The sequence below is a fragment of the Passer domesticus genome, chromosome Z, assembly GCF_036417665.1.
Source record: "Passer domesticus isolate bPasDom1 chromosome Z, bPasDom1.hap1, whole genome shotgun sequence".
NCBI classification, from domain to species: Eukaryota; Metazoa; Chordata; class Aves; order Passeriformes; family Passeridae; genus Passer; species Passer domesticus.
The window spans coordinates 63,610,448-63,630,095 of record NC_087512.1 but is presented as its reverse complement, the minus strand read 5'-3'; the positions used below and the strand labels follow the sequence as shown (position 1 = coordinate 63,630,095).

At 54.9% G+C, this 19,648-nt stretch overlaps 2 protein-coding genes and 1 long non-coding RNA gene across 3 annotated transcripts; all 3 read right to left on the bottom strand.

The window, feature by feature from the left end:
• Nucleotides 1-876: 876 nt before the first annotated feature.
• On the bottom strand, nucleotides 877-7,154 carry LOC135291244 (serine/threonine-protein kinase PAK 3-like). The gene is made up of 10 exons (XM_064405278.1): nucleotides 7,109-7,154; nucleotides 6,243-6,344; nucleotides 5,482-5,545; nucleotides 4,801-4,849; nucleotides 4,378-4,490; nucleotides 3,999-4,116; nucleotides 3,155-3,254; nucleotides 2,672-2,868; nucleotides 2,447-2,584; nucleotides 877-2,213 (listed from the first exon to the last, which is right to left on the bottom strand). Exons 1-10 carry the CDS (start codon nucleotides 7,152-7,154, stop codon nucleotides 2,136-2,138), a joined length of 1,005 nt encoding a protein of 334 aa, XP_064261348.1. The 3' UTR covers nucleotides 877-2,135.
• A 63-nt stretch (nucleotides 7,155-7,217) lies between these two features.
• On the bottom strand, nucleotides 7,218-9,370 carry LOC135290854 (uncharacterized). Its single transcript, XR_010353669.1, has 3 exons — nucleotides 8,932-9,370; nucleotides 7,930-7,967; nucleotides 7,218-7,492 (listed from the first exon to the last, which is right to left on the bottom strand). It is a non-coding gene; the product is annotated as an uncharacterized LOC135290854 (long non-coding RNA).
• A 4,536-nt stretch (nucleotides 9,371-13,906) lies between these two features.
• LOC135291243 (serine/threonine-protein kinase Pak-like) lies at nucleotides 13,907-17,797 on the bottom strand. Its single transcript, XM_064405277.1, has 6 exons — nucleotides 17,752-17,797; nucleotides 16,866-17,027; nucleotides 16,125-16,188; nucleotides 15,425-15,473; nucleotides 15,002-15,114; nucleotides 13,907-14,740 (listed from the first exon to the last, which is right to left on the bottom strand). The coding sequence occupies exons 1-6, from the start codon at nucleotides 17,795-17,797 to the stop codon at nucleotides 14,482-14,484; spliced, it is 693 nt and encodes a 230-aa protein (XP_064261347.1). The 3' UTR covers nucleotides 13,907-14,481.
• Nucleotides 17,798-19,648: the final 1,851 nt, after the last annotated feature.

Here is a 19,648-nt window from a genome sequence, read left to right as displayed (position 1 = left end):
ACATAACACCGATGAGGCAGAAGGAGGCATTATGTGAATACATCATGCACAAATGGGGGGAGAGGAAACAGCATAAGTGACACAGAACTTTCTGGGCAAAGGGGTACAGCAAGACCCTCATTGACAAGCTGCAGGGAACGGCTTTAGAGGATTGACAAGGAAGGATAGACAAGTATGGGCGGGGCAAAGGGGATTGGCATGAGGATTGACATAAGGAAGGGCGGGAAAATATGGGGTCAGCAACTCTGGGAAGAACTATTTTTGAAACGGAACAGGGGGGTGTGGAAAAAACCCTTTCATAACATAGGAAAATCTAACATATTAGAGTTCAAACAGTTAAAAAATCCAAAACCACACCACACTTGAGACTTGTCACACTTGAGATGCTGAGGGTGGCATTTGAAACTCAAGGCAACTGCAGAAAGACTCAGCACTACCTTGAAATTCTTTTGCTGAAACACTGCAGTTGTTACCCAGAAGAGTCACCTCAATTTGAAAGCATCCCATTTTCCCCATTTCCAAGTCAGCTGGCATCAACCAGGCAATTGTAGGGCTTAGAGAAGGAAGCATGACACCTTAGCATGGAAAGCCGAGTGTAGGCCCTGAGAGGCCCTTGAGCAGAGCGCTTTGGTGCCCCAAAGGTTTAAGAGAGGGCGGTGTTAGGAGGACGTACCCTTTCAGCCCTCCTTGTGGGGCGGCTGTCAGGAGGTGCGTGGGGCGGGGCGGGGCCCCTCTGTGAAGGGGGAGAGCCTTGGGCCGCTCGGAAGCAGCGCAAAGCCCTGGACGGGACAGCCCGTCCGGAGCGCACGGGAGCTTCCAAGGCACTGAGCAGCTTAGGCGCAGCCTGACACGGAAGGCAACATTGCAGGGCTCTGGAGGGTTTAGGGGCTGTAGTGCCAGTCCTGCTGAAACCCAGGGCTGGAACAGAGCGTCTTCTGGTTACTTCAGCATCTTCATCGGCGTCATTCTGTCCTCCAGGTGTCCTTCAGTTCTGAGCCTGGTAGCTCGTAGCACGTGCCTGGGCCAGATCTGCTGAATCCCAGCTCCTTCTCTGGTCGCTTAATTCTTCTTAGGACCATTCATTCATTTCTCCTTAAAGGAGAATTCTGAGCTTGCCTACATCAACAATACTCGACGCTTGTCGAAGAAATGCTTCGTGAATGAAGCTTTCTGTGCTCTATAGGCCTGACTAAATACAGCTTAGCCAAGAAAACCTGCAAGCATTCAATTTCCTATCTATGGCACAGCTCCTCATAAAACTCAGGGCGTGGCTGAATCTCTGCCTAAACCCAATACTTTCCATTTTCCTTCCTCTGAGCTGGCGGGGCACAAGGGCCTCCTCAGGCACAGGCGTCTCCTCTGCAGTCCTCCTGCACTTGCTTTGCCCAGTTAAGGCCAGCAAAGCTGCTCAGCTCCGCATGTTCTTTGGGCCTCTGAAAGGGACTGTCCAGCTTAGCTACAGCATGGCAAGGAAGGGAGTCTCACAACACTCTGGATAGTTTAGAGTTTTATTGTCACTCCAGCTGAAATAAAGTATTCCCTCACTACTTCTACCTCTTCATCATTCTGTCCTGCAGGTGGCCTGTTCAGGCCAAAAGCTCCTAGCACCTGCAGGTTGCACTTCTCCAGCATCACAGCTTTTCCTCTCACAGCTTAACTACTACTATTATTATTATTATTATTATTATTATTATTATTATTATTATTATTATTACTATTACTATTACTATTATTATTATTATTACTATTATTATTATTATTACCACAGCTCATTCATTTCTATTTCAAAGATACCCCAGAGCTTCCTTAAATTAACAATTCTCTCTTCTAAGCTAAACAATCCTCTATTATCTAAGCTATCTAGGTTCTATGGTCCTTAAAAGTCACCCCCTACACTGCCTACATTTCTGGAATTTAATCTTTGGAGAAAATGAAAATAAAACCAAGAGAGATTTAAATTGAATAGACCTAAACTAACAAAATTACACAACCACTAAATTTCCTATCTACAGCACAGCTCCTCTTAAGACTCAGGGGATGGCGGAATCTCTGCCTAAACGCGATACATCCCCTTTTCCCTCCTCTGAGCTGGCGGGGCACAAGGGTCTCCTCAGGCGCGGGCGTCTCCTCTCCAGTCAATCCTGCGCTTGCTTGGCTGAGGTGATCAGAGCAGCCAGGCTGGAGGCAGGCTCGCCTGAGGTCACAAACGGGTGCTGCCCAGAGGAGAAACAAGAAAGAAAGGAACCCTTACTTTCCAAGACCCTGACGGGCTCCAGCAGCATTCCTGGGCTACCAGAAAGACACACCAAGAGGACCGAGGGCAGCAGGTCCCCCTGCGCCTTCCTGTCCTGTAACCTGTCTCGCCCCCGTGGCCCACGCTCCTCTGCATCCCTTCCTGCAGGTGTCCTCAGCTGACAGGGCTTTTTGCCCCTTTGCTCTTCCTTACCTGCAGGAGCTCCTGGGCACTCCAGCGCCTGTCCTGGTCTGCCTGCAGGCAGCAGCGGAGGAAGTCGCGCAGGAGAGCCGAGTGCTGCCTGGGGTTCTGCAGTTTTGGGGGCCCGTTCCTTTCTATCAGTTCAAAAACCTACAGCACACGGGTGGAAGAGGACACTCGAGCTGCTCCTTTCCTCGGCACAGCAGCTCTCTCTCCCCTTTCTAAGCTGCACCTTACCCTGAGACGGGCTTCCCTCTGGTAAGGAGCTTCCCCTTCCACCATTTCCAGCCCCATGATCCCCAGGGACCAGATGTCCACTTTGGGGCCGTAGGCTTCTCCTCGCACCACCTCCGGTGCCATCCAGCTGGGAGTGCCGACGCTGGAGCTGCGCTTGCTGCGCTCAGGGCTGAGCTGAGCGCAGAGGCCAAAGTCAGCTGAGGACAAAAACAAGGCCTGTCAAGGCCAGCTACCACTGGCAAGCCAGGCAAAAGGATTGCCCACTCCAAGCCTGACAAGGCCATGCTGAATGCAGCTGAAAACACAGCTGAGCTCTCCTTCCACGTGGCTGGAGCCAGGGAAATAAGGCATTGGCCACTTGAAGAAACACCCTCACCATTCACACGCTGGCCAAGCAGCGCTTCTGGGCCAGTGGCAGTCGCCAAAATGCAGCCCCACATGCGCTGCGTGCCGGCAATGCTGCACCTGAACAAAAATACCCACCCAATTTGACGGCTCCGTCCATGCCCAGGAGAACGTTGCCGCTCTTGATGTCTCTGTGGATGACTTGGCGGCAGTGAAGGAAATGCAGTCCTCGCAGGCACTGAGAGAGAAAAAGGAGAGAGGGAAACTTAACATCCAGGCTCTGATTCCAGCCCGCTGGAAAGGAAAGGATTCGATGAGACTGACAGCTTTCGCAGGGACTTGTGAGCGAGGCCGCAGCATCGTGGTGCTGTCGAGAAGAACAGCTTGATGCTTCAAGGCTCTTAGAAGTGTTTTCTGCATTTCAAAGCAAAGGCATCTGGGCTTCCACAAGTTCCACCCGCCTTCGGTACGAAGCGCATCACCTCGGCCTGGGAGGCGGCATGGCAAAGATTTTTGTGGAAGCCTAGTGGCAGCAGCGGAGGAAGCAGCACGTGAGATGTGTTCCAGAATCCAATGCCATCTGGGCTGCAATGCTATCCTTGGAAGCTGAGGACATCTCTTTGCCCTTAGCTTCAAATTCTGCCACCTGCATGCTTGCTCACAGTGGCATGGAATGTAGGAAAGACGGACAGGCTGCAGGCAGACTTTCAGAGGCGAAGCTGAGAAGAGGAAACAAGTGAAACGAAGCCAGGGAGCCAGCACGAGCGCCAGAGGACAGAGCGCGTGGAAGAGTGCAAGAACAGAGCCGAAGGAGTGCGGGGACACCGGCAGGCAGTTCACCTCAGATGCCCTTCCTTCTCCTCTGCGTCGTGACAGCAGCACCAAAAGAAAGCCGAGAGCAAGAAATCTCTGCTGCCTTTACCCTGCAGTTGACAAGCACCGTGCAGGGCAGGCCTGGGGAAGCACAAGCGGGATCCCTCACCTCCCGACAGACAGCGCCTATCTGTCCTTCCTCCAGGTACACTGCCCTGAGCACATCAAACAACGTGCCGCCGTCCATGAACTCCATGGCCAGCCAGAGCTCCGCACCCACCAGGTAGCTGGGAGAAGAAAAGCGTGGCATGGAGACAGAGCAATGGGCCGCACTGCCCCTTCACCCGAGGGCCTGGCCCAGGTTTTGGCAACTGCTCTCCAAGCTACATGTGCCAGAAGAGATGGTTGGACAGCAGGTCAACCTCCTGCCATGCGCTGGAGACGAGTCGAGAAATCCTAAAGAGCTCCATTCTCTTCCAGTGACCAAAGGGCATTGCCTCTTCTGCCTTGCAATATCTCAAGCTACACTGACATGAGCATAGGCCAACCTGTCCAAGTAGGTGACAATATTGGGATTCCTGTTGTCCCTCAGGACCAGGATTTCATTGACAGCCAGCTCCTCGGACATCTCCTCTTGGAGTGACATGATCTTGATGGCCACCTGAAATGACATTGCCCACCATTCACTTGAGAAGACGCACCCGGCGCGCGATCACAAGGAGCGCGCAGCCAGTGCCCGTGCAAGGACGCGGCCAGCTGTGCCAAAACGGCCTTGCTACTAGACAGCCGAGCTCAGCAGAAGCACCAAAGCCCAGCCCAAATGCATTCTCCACCCTGAGCCAAGACTGTACTGCAGAGGAACAGCCTCTGCTGCAGACATGGAGCGGGCACCCAAGCCTCCAGGCAGAGCTCACAGCAGCGAGGAAAGCGCTCCAGAGGTGCAAAATCTGCTGGGGCTGTTGGCACTTTACCTGTTGTCCTGTGCTGGTGTCAAGGGCCTTATAAACAGCGCCAAAACCCCTAGGAAGAAAACAGCAGCAGAAAAAGCCCTTTATCCCTGGCAGTGAAAGCAAGACCAGGCAGGAGATCTCTCCAGACGGCCTGGATGCCTGGCTGCGGCGTCCCTTCAGCCAACAGCACATCAGCCCAGAGCCTTCTGCCACGCAGGCCAGGGTGTCCAAGGGAACGCTAAGGTCCAGCGTGAAGAGCAAGGGCTGCTGGAAATCGCCAAGGCACACGCCCACTTAGGTCTTTTCCCAACCTAACGGGGAACTCTCTCCTTGTGTGGGTGTGCATGCATGTGTGTGTGTGTGTGTGTGTGTAAAACAAGGGGGGAAACTTATAGTCAGAACACTGTCTTGGAGAATCGGCCATTTCTTGGATGGCCAGGCGCTCCCTCCGGCCATAAAGCTGCAGGGGCAGGGCATTTTCCATTTTTCCTGCTCCTCATTGCTACAAGCTGGACATTGCCAGCATCAACTTGTCTTGGAGGAGGCCTTTGGATTGCTCTGACTGAGCACTCCTGGGAGGCGACAGGAGCTAAAGCCAGAGTCTTTCCTCTGTCTTTGGAGCTTGCCTGACTTGACGCTTGAGACTGCACCAGCCAAAGAGCTGGCCCACGCTTTTGGAACATGAGCTGGCGTCACACTTACCCTCGCCCAAGTTCTTCAAATGCCGTGTATTTGCTCACTGGCTGGCCCAGACTCACGATGCTCCCTGAAAGACAAAAGCAGTGAGCAGGGCGCTCACTTGCACACCGAGACGCCGCTCCCCAGACGACGCCAAATGCAGCCCCACTGGCGGCAGCTCTGGGCCCTTTGTGCTCACTTGGCTTCCAACTGCTGAGAACAGCAAGTGGGAGGGCCATCTTCTCCACCTTTCATCAGGCAGAGGCCTTTCCAAGAAGGACTTGATTGCTTTCAAGCACAGCATCTCATGTGATAAGCCAAAATGAGGAGCCCTTAAGAACTGGGCCCTGAGAGGTAACTAGAGGCCTTGGCAGCCTCTGCAGTCACACCCACCATCCCTGGCAGGGCCACCTAGGAGCACAAAGTGTCTGAGCCGGAGGAGGAGGAGGAGGAGGAAGAACGACAGCCAGGAAAGAGCTGGGGCCGGAGAGCTCCCTGGGGCCTAGTCACTGCCTAGGTGCCAGCCCTTCTGCTCAACCACAAACAATCTCTGCTTGTGCCTTTGGCACAGAAGGCAGCCCAGGCAGAGCCAAGCCCTCAGGCCCAGCTGCCCTCGGAGGCAGCAGGAACAGCCTGAGCGCTCCCGCGCTGCCCCAGAGCGCAACAACAGCTTCTGCAGAGCGGCCTAAGTGCCTCTGAGACCCAGGGGGAACGTCTGGCGCAGCCCACACCGAGACACGCAGACAACACGCTGCTCTGGCCCACCAGAAATACACCAGACGTACTCAGTGTCTTCAGGCCCTGCTCCTCTCTCGTCTCGGGCTGCTGGGCTGCGCTGCTGCACGAAGTGCCGGCAGCGGGGGCAGAGCTGGCTGCTGCAGGCCGTGCTGGTCCAGCGGCACGTTGAATCGCAGAGCCTGCGTTGAGCTGGGACAAGAAAGGATTGCCCGTCAGAAGGGTGGCTGGCACAGATGCCCCGCAGAGCGCAGGGCAAAAGCAAGGCCGTCGGCAGAGGCTGGCAGCCAGCGCCAGGCCTCTTCAGCTGGGGCCTTTCTGATGTCCCCTTCTCCAAGGCAACGGCAAAACCCCAAAGGCTGCTTTCATGCAGCAGCTCCTGGCCACTTCCTTGCTCCTTTTTTTCGGCTTTTCTGCAAGACACTGGCTACAAGGTATCGATGGGGCTGCAAAGATCCACCAAGACAGCAGAGCACGGCCCCAGAGCCTTGTTGCTTTCCTCCTGCTGTGCTTTCCTGGGCAGTGAAATCAGCCCGGAGCTGGCATGCAACTGTCTGATCAGAAGGCCAGATCATGTCCCTTCTCTCATCTGTTCCGCACTGATTTCCCCTCTGTATTTCAGACTTCAGGCCCTTCGCAGCTGCCTTCCAGCCCTGCCGGGACCCAGCCGCCCTTTACAATGCAGAGCTGCCTAGGATCCTCCTCTCCAAACTCTGCTCTGCCCCTGCGCAGCTGAAGCACGGTCGACCTTGTGCCTCAGGCTAATTAGTCCACAGAGAGGGGCGTGTCCCTTCCAGGGACCAGAGTCTGCCCAATATCCTGCAAGGCTGCCAACCGTGTCTTTGGGCCGCTCCGTCCGCTGGCACGCAGACGGAGCACAGGGGGCTGACAGTGGGCACAAGGGGCTCACTCCTACCCTGGGAATAATTGGATGCTGCCTCTTGGCTGATGCCAAGAGACATTCTCGGGCCCCCTCAGCATGGCAGCCAAGTGATGCTTAAATGTCAAAGGTCAGAACCCACTGGCCAGGGCTGCCTGGCTTGGCTGAAGCAGCCACTACGTCGTGGCAGGCACACAGCCGCCAGCATCCTCAGCCACAAGTACCAAGGGCTGGCTCATCCAAACCTTGAAGCTCGCCTCTGCACCAAAGGCAGCGCCAACCTCAGCTGCCACTTACTGGCTCTGCAAGTTCAGGCTGTGGAGGGACTGCAGGTGGAGGCTTGGTGCTCCTTTGCTCCTCTTCAGCCTCTTCCTCAACAAGAGAGGGAGCCAGAGGAGGTGCTGACCCTGCTGCTGAGCCCTGCAGACACACAGAAGTGAGAGACATGGGCAACAGCCAATCCTTTAGGAGCTGCTTTCTACTGAGCTAGGAAAGGACCCAGAATCAGGGGAAATCATGGCCTTTGATACAAGTGGCACTCCCAGTCATGAAAACCCTGAGAAGAGGGCTGACTCAGGTGGTACTTCATCTTGCTGTGCACTTGAGCTTCCAGGCTAGCTAGAAGCAGCAAGACACCTTGGAGCTGTCACGTTTGCCTGGCATCTCTTGAAAGGCTCTTCACTGGAAAATTAGGAGAGAGCCGCTGCTGCCCTTGCTACTGCTGACGCCACCAGGCACTTGGCCTTTCTTCCAGCCTCCCACGCTGGCACTCCACACTCGACTGCAACAGGCCAAGCTCACAGCTTGCTGCACAATTCTTACACGCCAGCAAGGTCAGAGGTTCCTTTGCCACTCACCAAAGGACAGGCTTGCCTCCATCTGCGCGTGAAGTGACCTGCAGCCAGCAAGGGAAAAGCAACCAGAGGCCCTTAGGAAAGTGCCTGTGCTGGGAACGCCACAGCACAAGTCAGTCCCAACAGAGAGCATTTCCCCTTTCCCAACACGCCTCCAGGAGCAACAGCTCTTTCCCAAAGCAAGCGAGCAAACAACAGGGACACTCCAGTAGGCTCTGCCTACGTTCGGGCCTCTTTTGCAGGACAGAAACAGAAACACGGCCCTGGAAATGCTGGTGGCTCTTGGACAGCCTCAGCTTCTGTTGTGCCCAACAGCTCAAGCAGCATTTTCCTCTTCTCTTTCCTGGATTTTTTATATATATATATATCTGTATTTATTTTTTTTTTTAATGGCATGCACTAATTGCCATCGGTTGGCTGAAGACGATACCCCAGGAATGTTTCCACACAGGGCCCCTTCGCTGCTGTGGCAGCTCTCTGCTGAAGCAGGCCAGGAGCAGCTCCTGGGTTCAGCAGCAAACCCTATCTGGATTGGAGTTTGTGCTGCATGGCCAAGGGAATTGCTGTCTTGGCACACCATGAAAGGGTCAAGTCACAGAGCCAAGGCCTCTCAGGGCAGAATTTTGGGCAAGAGCTGCTTTCCTTCACTCCTGGAGAGAACCACCGAGTTTGTAGAAGTACTTCTGAGGATCTCTCCTTAGAGTCTGCAATTTGCAGGTTGTCTTGCTTGAAGCAGCAAGCTGAGGAAATGGCTGACTCCACTGCCACGCACTCTCCCGGGGAGGGCACGCAGCCACTGCCGGTGACACTGCAAATACTCTGCACCCGCCCGCCAGTACACATGCCCCCTTTCTAGCTGATGCTGCCGGCAGGAGATTTACCAAAGTGGTGGCATCTTAGGGGCAAGTTTCTTCCCAAATAAACTCGGTGGCTGCTGCGGCATAAAGAGCAGAGCGAAGCAAAAGGCAGGTGATGCCAGCCCCAGGATAATAAACCTTTACTTACGAGTCAGCTGGGTCAGGTAGTAGCCAGAATAAGCAAGAGAAAAGACGGTGCAAACCGCGGCACAGACTTGCTGGATCATCTTAGCAGCGCCGTGCGGGTTTGCACACTGAATGCCACCCAAGGGAAAAACCAAGACTCCTCTCGGGGTGCAGGCCGTCTGCTGAGAACTCCTTGATCACAAGGATCCTCCTGCAGGGAGCGAGCGCAAGAGCTGCTCTGGACAGCCAGGCCTTGCGCGCACCGGGACAAGGCTGCGCTGACAGCACTGTGACGTGGCACCGCTCCCTTGACCTCACAATAGCAGCTGCTCTGGGCTGCTTGTGCCCAGCAACCCAGCCTTCAGTACAGCTGAGGCCAAAGCAAAGCCTGGGAAGTTCTCCTCAGTCATAAAGCAGCAGGAAAAAAGCCTTACAGACCATAGGCCGGTGCTCAAGGCATCCCAGGGCAACGGCGAAAATGTGCCAGCCCAAGCGGCATCCACAAAATCCAAGCAAACGTGACTTGTGCTCCCAAAGGCTCCCACTAAAAGCAAGTCTGCTTCTTCTGGCTGGCATCTTAGCTGCTTCTGAAAAGCCTAACTTCTTCAATGACCTTCAGGGTGCAAAAGAAGCAAAGGAAATACATTTCCAGGAGTATCGCAGTCTGCAGCTCCTTCTTGAGCACGTAGGTGCACGCTGACCTTTGCTCTGACTCGGTTCGGAGCCTGACCTCCCTTTGTGGCAGGGAGACGCTGGCTTAGCTCTTGACGCAAAGCTCCTCTGGTCCTGCTTGCTGTTTCTCTGGCAACGGAAAGTCTCAGAGTCACCAGAAGAGCCGTGCAGTGATTGCTGGGCTGCCACACTTGTCTTGCGTTGGAGATCTGGCAGCAGCCTGCAGCCCGCTGCTCTGCAATGGCCGGCAGATGCCCAGCCCAAAGGAGGCCCCTTTGGAACAGTGCCGAGCTGCAGTCTGACAGATGTTTGCCCAGGCTCCATGCTGCCTTGCAGAAACTTGGATAGCCACAGCCCAGTAAAAATGAGATGCAGTCATTCCCTCCTCTGTCAAAGTCTTGAGGTAGACCCAGGAGGCGTCTTGAAAGCGGAATAAAAGTTCTCGGTGGGAGGGGGAAAAAGGTGCACGCAACTCCTCTGGAAATCAGCCCCGTCCACCCGTGGAATAATGATCCCTGGCTTGGCTTGCTTTCCTGGTGACCCGGCACAGACACGTCCTCCGCTGGTGGACAGCACCATGAACACATGGTGCTTTACCAGGGGCTCGTGTCGCCGCGGCCTGGATCCCGGCAGAGAGGGCGCGCCTCGTAAGCGGCGAGCTGCCCAGCCCTTTTCCTCCGAGCGGCGCCACCGAGTGGCCGCTCCCCGCCTCCAGCTCCTTTAGCCGGGGCCCAGGGTAGCGGTTCGGCCTTTCGGCTGGAACCTCCCCTTCCACCTGGCCTGGCCGAAGGTGGGCACCCGGAGAGGTTCCTCCTCGACGCTGAGTGACACAAAGGGAGAGAGGGACCCTCTGGTGGCAAAGTTCCCAGACCTTTATTCTTCTCCCGAGGGAGAAGTGGCAGCATGATACAAGGAAACAATCTCGGAGGGAGCACACGCAGCAGAGAGCCTAGAGAAGGGGACGACAACAGTCTATAAAGGGGGGCAGTCTCCCGGGAGGAGACTGCCTACAACTAATTAGAGATTAGCAAGGAGGAGCATCGGGTGGGCTTACATTGACATAACACCGATGAGGCAGAAGGAGGCATTATGTGAATACATCATGCACAAATGGGGGGAGAGGAAACAGCATAAGTGACACAGAACTTTCTGGGCAAAGGGGTACAGCAAGACCCTCATTGACAAGCTGCAGGGAACGGCTTTAGAGGATTGACAAGGAAGGATTGACAAGTATGGGCGGGGCAAAGGGGATTGGCATGAGGGTTGACATAAGGAAGGGCGGGAAAATATGGGGTCAGCAACTCTGGGAAGAACTATTTTTGAAACGGAACAGGGGGGTGTGGAAAAAACCCTTTCATAACATAGGAAAATCTAACATATTAGAGTTCAAACAGTTAAAAAATCCAAAACCACACCACACTTGAGGCTCGTCACACTTGAGATGCTGAGGGTGGCATTTGAAACTCAAGGCAACTGCAGAAAGACTCAGCACTACCTTGAAATTCTTTTGCTGAAACACTGCAGTTGTTACCCAGAAGAGTCGCCTCAATTTGAAAGCATCCCATTTTCCCCATTTCCAAGTCAGCTGGCATCAACCAGGCAATTGTAGGGCTTAGAGAAGGAAGCATGACACCTTAGCATGGAAAGCCGAGTGTAGGCCCTGAGAGGCCCTTGAGCAGAGCGCTTTGGTGCCCCAAAGGTTTAAGAGAGGGCGGTGTTAGGAGGACGTGCCCTTTCAGCCCTCCTTGTGGGGCGGCTGTCAGGAGGTGCGTGGGGCGGGGCGGGGCCCCTCTGTGAAGGGGGAGAGCCTTGGGCCGCTCGGAAGCAGCGCAAAGCCCTGGACGGGACAGCCCGTCCGGAGCGCACGGGAGCTTCCAAGGCACTGAGCAGCTTAGGCGCAGCCTGACACGGAAGGCAACATTGCAGGGCTCTGGAGGGTTTAGGGGCTGTAGTGCCAGTCCTGCTGAAACCCAGGGCTGGAACAGAGCGTCTTCTGGTTACTTCAGCATCTTCATCGGCGTCATTCTGTCCTCCAGGTGTCCTTCAGTTCTGAGCCTGGTAGCTCGTAGCACGTGCCTGGGCCAGATCTGCTGAATCCCAGCTCCTTCTCTGGTCGCTTAATTCTTCTTAGGACCATTCATTCATTTCTCCTTAAAGGAGAATTCTGAGCTTGCCTACATCAACAATACTCGACGCTTGTCGAAGAAATGCTTCGTGAATGAAGCTTTCTGTGCTCTATAGGCCTGACTAAATACAGCTTAGCCAAGAAAACCTGCAAGCATTCAATTTCCTATCTATGGCACAGCTCCTCATAAAACTCAGGGCGTGGCTGAATCTCTGCCTAAACCCAATACTTTCCATTTTCCTTCCTCTGAGCTGGCGGGGCACAAGGGCCTCCTCAGGCACAGGCGTCTCCTCTGCAGTCCTCCTGCACTTGCTTTGCCCAGTTAAGGCCAGCAAAGCTGCTCAGCTCCGCATGTTCTTTGGGCCTCTGAAAGGGACTGTCCAGCTTAGCTACAGCATGGCAAGGAAGGGAGTCTCACAACACTCTGGATAGTTTAGAGTTTTATTGTCACTCCAGCTGAAATAAAGTATTCCCTCACTACTTCTACCTCTTCATCATTCTGTCCTGCAGGTGGCCTGTTCAGGCCAAAAGCTCCTAGCACCTGCAGGTTGCACTTCTCCATCATCACAGCTTTTCCTCTCACAGCTTAACTACTACTATTATTATTATTATTATTATTATTATTATTATTATTATTACTATTACTATTATTATTATTATTACTATTATTATTATTATTACCACAGCTCATTCATTTCTATTTCAAAGATACCCCAGAGCTTCCTTAAATTAACAATTCTCTCTTCTAAGCTAAACAATCCTCTATTATCTAAGCTATCTAGGTTCTATGGTCCTTAAAAGTCACCCCCTACACTGCCTACATTTCTGGAATTTAATCTTTGGAGAAAATGAAAATAAAACCAAGAGAGATTTAAATTGAATAGACCTAAACTAACAAAATTACACAACCACTAAATTTCCTATCTACAGCACAGCTCCTCTTAAGACTCAGGGGATGGCGGAATCTCTGCCTAAACGCGATACATCCCCTTTTCCCTCCTCTGAGCTGGCGGGGCACAAGGGTCTCCTCAGGCGCGGGCGTCTCCTCTCCAGTCAATCCTGCGCTTGCTTGGCTGAGGTGATCAGAGCAGCCAGGCTGGAGGCAGGCTCGCCTGAGGTCACAAACGGGTGCTGCCCAGAGGAGAAACAAGAAAGAAAGGAACCCTTACTTTCCAAGACCCTGACGGGCTCCAGCAGCATTCCTGGGCTACCAGAAAGACACACCAAGAGGACCGAGGGCAGCAGGTCCCCCTGCGCCTTCCTGTCCTGTAACCTGTCTCGCCCCCGTGGCCCACGCTCCTCTGCATCCCTTCCTGCAGGTGTCCTCAGCTGACAGGGCTTTTTGCCCCTTTGCTCTTCCTTACCTGCAGGAGCTCCTGGGCACTCCAGCGCCTGTCCTGGTCTGCCTGCAGGCAGCAGCGGAGGAAGTCGCGCAGGAGAGCCGAGTGCTGCCTGGGGTTCTGCAGTTTTGGGGGCCCGTTCCTTTCTATCAGTTCAAAAACCTACAGCACACGGATGGAAGAGGACACTCGAGCTGCTCCTTTCCTCGCCACAGCAGCTCTCTCTCCCCTTTCTAAGCTGCACCTTACCCTGAGACGGGCTTCCCTCTGGTAAGGAGCTTCCCCTTCCACCATTTCCAGCCCCATGATCCCCAGGGACCAGATGTCCACTTTGGGGCCGTAGGCTTCTCCTCGCACCACCTCCGGTGCCATCCAGCTGGGAGTGCCGACGCTGGAGCTGCGCTTGCTGCGCTCAGGGCTGAGCTGAGCGCAGAGGCCAAAGTCAGCTGAGGACAAAAACAAGGCCTGTCAAGGCCAGCTACCACTGGCAAGCCAGGCAAAAGGATTGCCCACTCCAAGCCTGACAAGGCCATGCTGAATGCAGCTGAAAACACAGCTGAGCTCTCCTTCCACGTGGCTGGAGCCAGGGAAATAAGGCATTGGCCACTTGAAGAAACACCCTCACCATTCACACGCTGGCCAAGCAGCGCTTCTGGGCCAGTGGCAGTCGCCAAAATGCAGCCCCACATGCGCTGCGTGCCGGCAATGCTGCACCTGAACAAAAATACCCACCCAATTTGACGGCTCCGTCCATGCCCAGGAGAACGTTGCCGCTCTTGATGTCTCTGTGGATGACTTGGCGGCAGTGAAGGAAATGCAGTCCTCGCAGGCACTGAGAGAGAAAAAGGAGAGAGGGAAACTTAACATCCAGGCTCTGATTCCAGCCCGCTGGAAAGGAAAGGATTCGATGAGACTGACAGCTTTCGCAGGGACTTGTGAGCGAGGCCGCAGCATCGTGGTGCTGTCGAGAAGAACAGCTTGATGCTTCAAGGCTCTTAGAAGTGTTTTCTGCATTTCAAAGCAAAGGCATCTGGGCTTCCACAAGTTCCACCCGCCTTCGGTACGAAGCGCATCACCTCGGCCTGGGAGGCGGCATGGCAAAGATTTTTGTGGAAGCCTAGTGGCAGCAGCGGAGGAAGCAGCACGTGAGATGTGTTCCAGAATCCAATGCCATCTGGGCTGCAATGCTATCCTTGGAAGCTGAGGACATCTCTTTGCCCTTAGCTTCAAATTCTGCCACCTGCATGCTTGCTCACAGTGGCATGGAATGTAGGAAAGACGGACAGGCTGCAGGCAGACTTTCAGAGGCGAAGCTGAGAAGAGGAAACAAGTGAAACGAAGCCAGGGAGCCAGCACGAGCGCCAGAGGACAGAGCGCGTGGAAGAGTGCAAGAACAGAGCCGAAGGAGTGCGGGGACACCGGCAGGCAGTTCACCTCAGATGCCCTTCCTTCTCCTCTGCGTCGTGACAGCAGCACCAAAAGAAAGCCGAGAGCAAGAAATCTCTGCTGCCTTTACCCTGCAGTTGACAAGCACCGTGCAGGGCAGGCCTGGGGAAGCACAAGCGGGATCCCTCACCTCCCGACAGACAGCGCCTATCTGTCCTTCCTCCAGGTACACTGCCCTGAGCACATCAAACAACGTGCCGCCGTCCATGAACTCCATGGCCAGCCAGAGCTCCGCACCCACCAGGTAGCTGGGAGAAGAAAAGCGTGGCATGGAGACAGAGCAATGGGCCGCACTGCCCCTTCACCCGAGGGCCTGGCCCAGGTTTTGGCAACTGCTCTCCAAGCTACATGTGCCAGAAGAGATGGTTGGACAGCAGGTCAACCTCCTGCCATGCGCTGGAGACGAGTCGAGAAATCCTAAAGAGCTCCATTCTCTTCCAGTGACCAAAGGGCATTGCCTCTTCTGCCTTGCAATATCTCAAGCTACACTGACATGAGCATAGGCCAACCTGTCCAAGTAGGTGACAATATTGGGATTCCTGTTGTCCCTCAGGACCAGGATTTCATTGACAGCCAGCTCCTCGGACATCTCCTCTTGGAGTGACATGATCTTGATGGCCACCTGAAATGACATTGCCCACCATTCACTTGAGAAGACGCACCCGGCGCGCGATCACAAGGAGCGCGCAGCCAGTGCCCGTGCAAGGACGCGGCCAGCTGTGCCAAAACAGCCTTGCTACTAGACAGCCGAGCTCAGCAGAAGCACCAAAGCCCAGCCCAAATGCATTCTCCACCCTGAGCCAAGACTGTACTGCAGAGGAACAGCCTCTGCTGCAGACATGGAGCGGGCACCCAAGCCTCCAGGCAGAGCTCACAGCAGCGAGGAAAGCGCTCCAGAGGTGCAAAATCTGCTGGGGCTGTTGGCACTTTACCTGTTGTCCTGTGCTGGTGTCAAGGGCCTTATAAACAGCGCCAAAACCCCTAGGAAGAAAACAGCAGCAGAAAAAGCCTTTTATCCCTGGCAGTGAAAGCAAGACCAGGCAGGAGATCTCTCCAGACGGCCTGGATGCCTGGCTGCGGCGTCCCTTCAGCCAACAGCACATCAGCCCAGAGCCTTCTGCCACGCAGGCCAGGGTGTCCAAGGGAACGCTAAGGTCCAGCGTGAAGAGCAAGGGCTGCTGGAAATCGCCAAGGCACACGCCCACTTAGGTCTTTTCCCAACCTAACAGGGAACTCTCTCCTTGTGTGGGTGTGCATGCGTGTGTGTGTGTGTGTGTGTGTGTGTGTGTGTGTGTGTGTGTGTAAAACAAGGGGGGAAATTATAGTCAGAACACTGTCTTGGAGAATCGGCCATTTCTTGGATGGCCAGGCGCTCCCTCCAGCCATAAAGCTGCAGGGGCAGGGCATTTTCCATTTTTCCTGCTCCTCATTGCTACAAGCTGGACATTGCCAGCATCAACTTGTCTTGGAGGAGGCCTTTGGATTGCTCTGACTGAGCACTCCTGGGAGGCGACAGGAGCTAAAGCCAGAGTCTTTCCTCTGTCTTTGGAGCTTGCCTGACTTGACGCTTGAGACTGCACCAGCCAAAGAGCTGGCCCACGCTTTTGGAACATGAGCTGGCGTCACACTTACCCTCGCCCAAGTTCTTCAAATGCCGTGTATTTGCTCACTGGCTGGCCCAGACTCACGATGCTCCCTGAAAGACAAAAGCAGTGAGCAGGGCGCTCACTTGCACACCGAGACGCCGCTCCCCAGACGACGCCAAATGCAGCCCCACTGGCGGCAGCTCTGGGCCCTTTGTGCTCACTTGGCTTCCAACTGCTGAGAACAGCAAGTGGGAGGGCCATCTTCTCCACCTTTCATCAGGCAGAGGCCTTTCCAAGAAGGACTTGATTGCTTTCAAGCACAGCATCTCATGTGATAAGCCAAAATGAGGAGCCCTTAAGAACTGGGCCCTGAGAGGTAACTAGAGGCCTTGGCAGCCTCTGCAGTCACACCCACCATCCCTGGCAGGGCCACCTAGGAGCACAAAGTGTCTGAGCCGGAGGAGGAGGAGGAGGAGGAAGAACGACAGCCAGGAAACAGCTGGGGCCGGAGAGCTCCCTGGGGCCTAGTCACTGCCTAGGTGCCAGCCCTTCTGCTCAACCACAAACAATCTCTGCTTGTGCCTTTGGCACAGAAGGCAGCCCAGGCAGAGCCAAGCCCTCAGGCCCAGCTGCCCTCGGAGGCAGCAGGAACAGCCTGAGCGCTCCCGCGCTGCCCCAGAGCGCAACAACAGCTTCTGCAGAGCGGCCTAAGTGCCTCTGAGACCCAGGGGGAACGTCTGGCGCAGCCCACACCGAGACACGCAGACAACACGCTGCTCTGGCCCACCAGAAATACACCAGACGTACTCAGTGTCTTCAGGCCCTGCTCCTCTCTCGTCTCGGGCTGCTGGGCTGCGCTGCTGCACGAAGTGCCGGCAGCGGGGGCAGAGCTGGCTGCTGCAGGCCGTGCTGGTCCAGCGGCACGTTGAATCGCAGAGCCTGCGTTGAGCTGGGACAAGAAAGGATTGCCCGTCAGAAGGGTGGCTGGCACAGATGCCCCGCAGAGCGCAGGGCAAAAGCAAGGCCGTCGGCAGAGGCTGGCAGCCAGCGCCAGGCCTCTTCAGCTGGGGCCTTTCTGATGTCCCCTTCTCCAAGGCAACGGCAAAACCCCAAAGGCTGCTTTCATGCAGCAGCTCCTGGCCACTTCCTTGCTCCTTTTTTTCGGCTTTTCTGCAAGACACTGGCTACAAGGTATCGATGGGGCTGCAAAGATCCACCAAGACAGCAGAGCACGGCCCCAGAGCCTTGTTGCTTTCCTCCTGCTGTGCTTTCCTGGGCAGTGAAATCAGCCCGGAGCTGGCATGCAACTGTCTGATCAGAAGGCCAGATCATGTCCCTTCTCTCATCTGTTCCGCACTGATTTCCCCTCTGTATTTCAGACTTCAGGCCCTTCGCAGCTGCCTTCCAGCCCTGCCGGGACCCAGCCGCCCTTTACAATGCAGAGCTGCCTAGGATCCTCCTCTCCAAACTCTGCTCTGCCCCTGCGCAGCTGAAGCACGGTCGACCTTGTGCCTCAGGCTAATTAGTCCACAGAGAGGGGCGTGTCCCTTCCAGGGACCAGAGTCTGCCCAATATCCTGCAAGGCTGCCAACCGTGTCTTTGGGCCGCTCCGTCCGCTGGCACGCAGACGGAGCACAGGGGGCTGACAGTGGGCACAAGGGGCTCACTCCTACCCTGGGAATAATTGGATGCTGCCTCTTGGCTGATGCCAAGAGACATTCTCGGGCCCCCTCAGCATGGCAGCCAAGTGATGCTTAAATGTCAAAGGTCAGAACCCACTGGCCAGGGCTGCCTGGCTTGGCTGAAGCAGCCACTACGTCGTGGCAGGCACACAGCCGCCAGCATCCTCAGCCACAAGTACCAAGGGCTGGCTCATCCAAACCTTGAAGCTCGCCTCTGCACCAAAGGCAGCGCCAACCTCAGCTGCCACTTACTGGCTCTGCAAGTTCAGGCTGTGGAGGGACTGCAGGTGGAGGCTTGGTGCTCCTTTGCTCCTCTTCAGCCTCTTCCTCAACAAGAGAGGGAGCCAGAGGAGGTGCTGACCCTGCTGCTGAGCCCTGCAGACACACAGAAGTGAGAGACATGGGCAACAGCCAATCCTTTAGGAGCTGCTTTCTACTGAGCTGGGAAAGGACCCAGAATCAGGGGAAATCATGGCCTTTGATACAAGTGGCACTCCCAGTCATGAAAACCCTGAGAAGAGGGCTGACTCAGGTGGTGGTACTTCATCTTGCTGTGCACTTGAGCTTCCAGGCTAGCTAGAAGCAGCAAGACACCTTGGAGCTGTCACGTTTGCCTGGCATCTCTTGAAAGGCTCTTCACTGGAAAATTAGGAGAGAGCCGCTGCTGCCCTTGCTACTGCTGACGCCACCAGGCACTTGGCCTTTCTTCCAGCCTCCCACGCTGGCACTCCACACTCGACTGCAACAGGCCAAGCTCACAGCTTGCTGCACAATTCTTACATGCCAGCAAGGTCAGAGGTTCCTTTGCCACTCACCAAAGGACAGGCTTGCCTCCATCTGCGCGTGAAGTGACCTGCAGCCAGCAAGGGAAAAGCAACCAGAGGCCCTTAGGAAAGTGCCTGTGCTGGGAACGCCACAGCACAAGTCAGTCCCAACAGAGAGCATTTCCCCTTTCCCAACACGCCTCCAGGAGCAACAGCTCTTTCCCAAAGCAAGCGAGCAAACAACAGGGACACTCCAGTAGGCTCTGCCTACGTTCGGGCCTCTTTTGCAGGACAGAAACAGAAACACGGCCCTGGAAATGCTGGTGGTTCTTGGACAGCCTCAGCTTCTGTTGTGCCCAACAGCTCAAGCAGCATTTTCCTCTTCTCTTTCCTGGATTTTTTATATATATATATATATATCTGTATTTATTTATTTTTTTTAATGGCATGCACTAATTGCCATCGGTTGGCTGAAGACGATACCCCAGGAATGTTTCCACACAGGGCCCCTTCGCTGCTGTGGCAGCTCTCTGCTGAAGCAGGCCAGGAGCAGCTCCTGGGTTCAGCAGCAAACCCTATCTGGATTGGAGTTTGTGCTGCATGGCCAAGGGAATTGCTGTCTTGGCACACCATGAAAGGGTCAAGTCACAGAGCCAAGGCCTCTCAGGGCAGAATTTTGGGCAAGAGCTGCTTTCCTTCACTCCTGGAGAGAACCACCGAGTTTGTAGAAGTACTTCTGAGGATCTCTCCTTAGAGTCTGCAATTTGCAGGTTGTCTTGCTTGAAGCAGCAAGCTGAGGAAATGGCTGACTCCACTGCCACGCACTCTCCCGGGGAGGGCACGGCAGAGTATTTGCCGGTGACACTGCAAATACTCTGCACCCGCCCGCCAGTACACATGCCCCCTTTCTAGCTGATGCTGCCGGCAGGAGATTTACCAAAGTGGTGGCATCTTAGGGGCAAGTTTCTTCCCAAATAAACTCGGTGGCTGCTGCGGCATAAAGAGCAGAGCGAAGCAAAAGGCAGGTGATGCCAGCCCCAGGATAATAAACCTTTACTTACGAGTCAGCTGGGTCAGGTAGTAGCCAGAATAAGCAAGAGAAAAGACGGTGCAAACCGCGGCAC